General features: G+C 31.1%; 1 protein-coding gene across 1 annotated transcript; it reads right to left on the reverse strand.

The window, feature by feature from the left end:
• Positions 1–294: 294 nt before the first annotated feature.
• LOC146145633 (beta-1,3-galactosyltransferase 1-like) lies at positions 295–7,574 on the reverse strand. The gene is made up of 4 exons (XM_083389410.1): positions 7,209–7,574; positions 6,557–6,735; positions 5,840–6,023; positions 295–2,132 (listed from the first exon to the last, which is right to left on the reverse strand). The coding sequence occupies exons 1-4, from the start codon at positions 7,539–7,541 to the stop codon at positions 1,629–1,631; spliced, it is 1,200 nt and encodes a 399-aa protein (XP_083245536.1). The 5' UTR covers positions 7,542–7,574; the 3' UTR covers positions 295–1,628.

The following is a 7,574-nucleotide window of genomic DNA, read 5'->3' on the forward strand; positions in this document are numbered from 1 at the left end:
TTGCACATGTTTTATATTAGTGTTGTGATATCCATCTGTCTAAATGAATAGCTTTGAAGAAATAAAATACGAAATAAAAAAATAGAGAAACTTCAAATCACAAGTTCATTGGAAGTTTTATAGGGTGGTCGTTTTTAATTACCTATACAGGTAAAAATTATAAACACCAATGTGAAAAAAGTTTTATGTCAAGAAACATACAGCAAAAATAGTTTATATATATATATATATAATAGTATATATTTAAAAATGAAGACAAGTCAATAAAAAAAATAAACAAAAAAACCTGAAAAAATATACAACCGAAAGAAAAAAAAACTTATTCTCTCCAGTTTCCAATCTAAATTGTGGCTAAATAAGTATATTTAAGGAAAATTTAAACTAAAAAATCAAATAATAAAGTTTGCACATCTTAACAGAGCAAATGATTTCAATGCTTAAATCAAAGACAGAATAATTAAAAAAGAATTATGAAATACCACATTAAAATGGGTAAATTTCTATCCACTTTGTTTCTGCAATAAACATAAACAAATTATGCAACACTGAAAAAACATTAAAAGCTATGAATATAGAGTTGAATATATAAACTAAAACTAACATATCACGAATAACATTTTTTTAAATGGTCATAAGTATTGATAAGCTCAAGAAAACCACATCCAGAAAAGTTGCCTTACAAATATCTCAAAAATGGTAGAAATTGTTTGGGTTATTGAAAAAACATATTGTTATATTTTTGCAAAAAGTGTGCCGATACTAGCCAACTAAACATTTAAATACAAAAAAATCTAAATGATTGTATCAATTAATAAGTTGCAGCTAGGTGTTTTTAGAGTTAAAAATTACATAAACAATCAGTAAACTTTTTAACAGTAATAAGCACTTATTATAAAGTCGCTTGACAGAACCCAATTTGCTATTGAATGGTTTTTCTTTTTGTAGCGCTCCAAAATACCTAGTGAAAATATTAAATAAAGCAAGTGAAATATAAAATAACTGAAAGATATAGGCACCCCAATAAAGCAAAAAAATGTTAAACACCAAAGTTTAAGCAGTGGTTGTATGTTTGTTTCACTTCAATATTGAGGTCTATGTAAAAAAAAATCTTGAACAGGTAGTAAACCATTTAAACACATTTCCACAGACAAGTTGGATATTGCGCAATTCTTTGCAAAATGTTATTAATAGAAAATATAGGTTTGATAGATTATGTCAGGATGGCAGTAAACAGTGATTCTAATTATATCTTTGTACAAGTGCTGGCTTGTTTTACACTCTTTTTATATAAAAAACACATTGAGACCAATAGAAAAAATAAAGTTTGTTATATTTTGACAGTTAAAACTATCAAAATGTAGCACCTCACAAATCAAAACTGTGTTTCACAGTCCAGTAAATAATTTGTTACAAAATCTATTAAAAAACAGAAATTGTGACACTTTCTGTCCTCAAATTCATAAGCAAACACCAGTATAAGCAGCATTATTTTTTCTTTTTTGTGTGAATGAAGAGTCGACAAGTAGGATTGCAGGATAGCAGTTTTACAAGAAAATTAAGAGGCACTAAGACAATGGCGCGCACTTGCCCTTGCATAATTAAACCGGTAACGGCTCAAAAATCCTCGGTCACGAACCCTTGTCCTCTTTAACGACTTTAAAAGATTTGGCGCACTCAGCAAAGTCGGAATTATGCAGTCGCTTCCACATGGCTACCATCTCGTCACTGTTGAGCTTGTGCAGAGTCATTATCTCGTGGTAAATGCAAATGTCTTTGGGCCGATTGACACCCCAGCTCTTGAAGCCCTTGTGATTCTGTGGCTTCATGCCTAGCTTTTTTAGGCAAACACCTAGAAAGGCGTCGTCGATTGGAATCAGCGGCGTTACCTTGGTGACCTCGAATATCTTTTTGGACATGAGTGATGACATTACGAAGCCACCGCCGGATACATAGGGCGGATAGTACTTTTCGTTCCAAAGGTTTGTCGAGACGTAGTATTTGCTTTTGGGGTCGGTGATTCTTGGCGACGGGTACAATACACTTCCGGCAAACAGATTCTTGGCTTGCTCCGGCTTGAGGGACATCAGATAATCAACAATGTTGTGAATGTTGACAAACACATCATCATCTCCCTGAAAAACAAAAAAACAATTTAACCCAAAAATAATGCATCAAGAAATTTTAGAAATTAGAAACTAAATAGATTTAATGGGTAAAAATCAACTTAAAAATAAATTTGAAATAAAGAATTTGTGATTTTAAGACCAGACCATTTTTAAACTTTTAACTAATAGCCTAAAATAAAGAACTTAATGGAAAGATCAATGACATGTATCATTTTTTAAGTTATATCAGAAGTTAACTGGTTGTGTACGGTGACAGTGGTATGTGTATGGAACAACATAGTTTAAGAAAAATGTATATTAATTGCCGTCATGCCATGAAAACACTTTTATCCTGAAATAAAAATAAAAATATAAAACGCCCTTTGAAAAAAACCAACAGTAGACAGTGTTCTTGTTTAACAATGGTTGATCAGTTGAATGGAACTTTATTTATTTAAAGGCAGTAGTGTATGCACACAGGAAAATTAATTTCCGTCAACTATAGCTACCAAACAATACAAACTAAACCAACTGTGTCCTAAAAAAAAACTGGCTAACCTCTACTTCCTTTTATTAACAGCGAGACTGTTAAGTAACGCATATTCCAAGTATGGCAAGCTTGGGCCAAACCCAATCTACTTACAATACATGAAAGAATTTAAGTGACAGGCATTGCCAATACAGGAAAGCTCTGATATTTATTGTTCACTAAAATAGACTGTATTCCAAAGAAGTTCTGTGTACCCAATGGTTTCAGGGAGTGCGAGTCAATTTGCAGTTACTCAAGAATAACATGAATACAAATCACATAATTTCAGGACACGGAACTCTAACAATGTACCAATAAATTTTATAGATATGCAGTAAATAAAAGATTATTCCAAAAAATAATTTTTTTTAATATGCAAAGTTGGCCTTTTTACTGTATGAAACTGAACGATTTTGTTAAAAAATATATAAAAATGATTGTTTATCGAAAATCCTTGTTTGACGACTATGCCTAACCTAGTGTCTAGTAAAGTGAAAGGCATGCGCAAAGTTGAAATAATATGAACTAAACTTTCTAAAGTACTCACATCTAGCGGAAGGTGAAGAAGTATTTCATAATTAATTTTTTTAGGTCACTTTACAAAATTCACACAAACAAGGACAAAGTGTTATTTTACCAACTTTGGGTGTATAGATAGTTCATAATTATACAGAGATGCTGAGTTACGTTCTACCACTGACTGATTAATTTTATTAAAACCGTATCTGGTTTCTCACTTAGGTGAGAAATATAACATTGAAGTGGGAAATGTATGTGAGTTAAATTCATATGTATTAGGTTCGCAATGAACAAAACCAAGCTAGTATTACCTTTTTAATAAAACAAAATATCCTTTCAATATATTTAATTGTTTACACGAATTACAAAAAGTTGAATTTTTTTTTCAAAAAACATGAAACAATTTTTTTCGAAAATAATAAAAAGATAAAAAAATAAAAAGCTTTTATTTTATTTTAAGCATACAGTGGTTAAAAAAAGGATGTACCTATGTACATTCTATGTAATCAAATCCTATGTAATTAGGAGGTGGAAATAGTCATTTTTCTGCCAGAAGCACATTTACACAGGAAACCAATTACCTACAATATCATGCAATGCAGCCAAACAAAATGTTGCATGCTTTAAACATGAGGCTCTCAAATTCTTCCAACCACTGTGGTGTAACCTTTTTAATAAATAATCTGCGTTTTTAAACACTCAAATAGAACCATTTATACCAATGATAAAGGACCTTTCAGATAGTAGTGACTAGTGAACCATCTTTAGCACGATTATTGTTACTAAGTATGAAATTAAGTTTTTAGAGCTACATAAAAAAAACATTTATTTGTGTTTTCCAAGCCCTTATATACATTTTGTTTGAAAAAGTAGAAGAGGTATTAGCTACAGGGGCAAAACAAATTTGATGGTAATAAAATATATATCTATTAAATACTAAACTATACAGGAATAATATATATACCATGTTTACTTAGATTGGCATGGAAAACACTAAGCAACAAAATTAATGTAAACTTAAGTGTCATACCTTAAAATTACACCCCCAAATTACACTGATCAATAAATAGCAGTAATATCATTGGCATATCAACAGGCATCATAGATAGTGTTTTAGTAAGTACATGACAGCATTAAGATAATCACATGCCTTTAAACCCAACAGACTGTTCATATTTGCTAACTATATATACAACCAGTAATATTTGTTAACGGTATACTTCCTGTTCAAATCATCAAACTGTCCATGTGTATGATGAGGACAAAGCATATCAATAATGACACTCATTGAAACTGTACATTCTATGTTGTACAGATGGTGTTATAATTCCATTGAAAAGAAACTTACAATAAGTATCAAATAAGCTAAAATAGCAATTTGTAAGTTTTAAATTTACATATTTTACACAGAACATTAAAAAAAATTGACAGAAAACACAATACATTAAAGTGTTTATTGTTTAATAACCTGACTGGGTAAAATCCAAATTTCTCACATATTTTTAAAAAAACAATTTTAATCTGAATACACATAGTAAGAATAGGTTTTGGAAACAATTAAAATTATACTTTTCTGGGGACATGGACAAATACATTAAAGCTAGACATACATATTGGTTTAAAAAATATATAAATATATTGTTAACACATTTTCAAGAATAATATATAAAAATTGCATATTTGAATTGTTTATGGCTTAAGCAATTAACTGTGCTTATATGATTATAATTATATATATTTTATAGTAGTAATTAACATTGTTTGTAGCCGTCATGGTAATTATCCTTGTTATGTTAACATAATATAATTTTAATTTCCGAATGATCTTTTTAAAATGCCTCGTCAGTCCCAAAATCAACAACAAAATAATGGACCATTATGCATTTACTGTCCAACGAATAATGGACCACTGCTTGTAAATTTAGTGTACTTAGGCTTACTATCATTTTGGGTAAGTGGTTTTACAATGGTGTAACAATAACAAAATTGAAACAACAAACACACGGACTGTGTACAAACTAGGAAAAGCAAATAAATGTATCAAGGCGCTTAACAAAGTAAAAACGAAATCCTGAAGAAAAAAATATAACTTTTTTCACCATTTAGCTTTAGAATTGGCACCCACGAGTGCTGCGACAACCATGAGAACCACTAAATTTGAGATATGGACATAGTAAGTTAAGTATACAATTTTTTTGAGTTGTATTACATCCCAAATTCAATGAAATAAGTTTTTCAGTTTAACTGTAAAATTTGAATAAATGTTAATTTTCACAAAATTACAAAATCAATTAAATAAGTTTTTCAGTTTAACTGTAAAATTTGAATAAATGTTAATTTTCACAAAATTACCTTTAACAAAACATAACTAAAGCAAATGCGTGATAAAAATTGAGGCTGCAGGACCTATTTTTATTATTTGTCATACGGTAAACATTTGGTTACCGTTTCTCTTATTGTTCAAAAATGTATTGATTTTTTATTCAAACAAAAAATGAGACACCGCAGCCCTGTAACTAAACATTTGAGTATTTTTATAAGCTTGTCTAAATGCGTGTTGGCTAGTTTTACAACCACACATAATACAATCTAAGAAAACTAGTATTAAATTGGATGAAAACACAAATAAAAGGCAGACAAACAAAGGTTTTCCAGTTCCAGTGCAATTTGAATTAAACGACTTTACCTTAAATATGAACTTCGCTTGTGAACAGTATGTTGTTAGCCAACGCATAAACATGATGTCTTTGATTGTAAGGTTACGGAAGGAATCATGAAAATCGCCCTGGATGATGTCGTGATATTCATTAACCTCTTCCTGTAACAGCGCCTGTTTCTTCTCATCATCAGACTTTGCTACAAGGAAAATTCTGGAATGGAATTTAGCATTTTCATAAATACATATATATACTGGATAATACCAGGTCATCTAAAATGTAAGATAAGCCTATGAAACAAAAAAAATCCTTTACAAAAATTGTTTCGAGTTTGTTGATATAAATAGATTTCACAAAGCTACTTGGTATTTCTAATGCTGGTTTGGCAATAAAACATTTCTTTATTTCAATTTAAGTTAACTTTATATATCAATATAAATAAATAGATACAAATATGCTTGTAGGCTACCAGGTTATCTAAGATTTAGGATAAACCTATGAAACAACAAAAACTTTACAAAAAAGGTTTAGATTTTGTTGATATAAATAAATATTACAAAGTTACAATGGGTTTAATATCCAATTACTTAGTCATCAAATTGAAACGGGTCGAGCCACTTTGCTACAATTAGTGTGAGCATTCACCGCAGGCGGTTGTATAAATTATTCATCGAGTAAACCAACAGTTACGTCGGAACAATTGCAAGACAGCACAGGTCTAAAAGTCATGGGGAGGCAAAACAAACCTTCGCATTACGATGCCATCTATGTTCGATTCGTTGCCCCAGGTGCAGCGAATGGATTTCCGCCGATCGAATTGAGCTGTTGTGGATTTTACGACTATGAGAAGGAACAGGGGCAGGTCCTCACCGTTGGCATCTTTGCATTTGTCCGGTTCATTAAAAATGTATGGGTAGTACTTTTTCTGCAAGATGAGAAAATGTTTTTAGTCACATTATATATGTCATATTATAAGGGTCTCCAATTTGCACTGAATGTCCATCATTTCGATCGAAATGTATACTCTTTTATATCATTATTACCTGGTAATAATGAAGGTAAATGCCACACTATCCAGCACTTTATCCTAAACTTTTTAAGTTATATTAATTTTAAGTTAGTTCAAATTACACACTTTTTGTTGTTCTTTATTTTCTTTTAACATATATAATTGTTGAGTAACTTAAGTTTGAACAGAATGGCCAAAACCCTGTATACTTGTAAGTGTCACTAGCAATTGCATTCCAAACTCTTGTCCCCCGAGATCATTTAGAAGAAAAGCTTGGCCAGAACCCAGCCAGTGTACACTAATACAGTGAATAAAAATTATGAGTTGCATGCATAATATTTTTGGCTTGTATAGGTGCTTACATATATTTGTTTTTTTTACTTAATAACCTGTGAATAAACCAGTTGAGGTTTTTGTGGTTCGTCCTCTTTTTTTGGCTTCACATTTTCCTCTTTCGGCGCTTTGCGCGAAGAATCAGTTAAAGCCTGGTTTAGGACAGATTTTTCATGCTCGAGTTTTTTCACAGTGTTCGACAGCTCGACGTAACGCACAGCAAAGTAGAAAAGGTTTGAAGCAAAGAGGAACAGCACAAAGAACTTAAAAGCACCGGCTCTGTATCGCCAGAACATCAGAAGCATCGGAGAATTACCGTTGCCACTGACTTGGGCACCGTTTTTTGCAGCCATTTTTCTGTTACCTGAAGTTACATGTTTTCTTAACATAAGTAATTTGTCATTACAAAATACTTAATTATC

The sequence above is a fragment of the Ascidiella aspersa genome, chromosome 5 (genome assembly GCF_963924565.1).
Source record: "Ascidiella aspersa chromosome 5, kaAscAspe10.2, whole genome shotgun sequence".
NCBI classification, from domain to species: Eukaryota; Metazoa; Chordata; class Ascidiacea; order Phlebobranchia; family Ascidiidae; genus Ascidiella; species Ascidiella aspersa.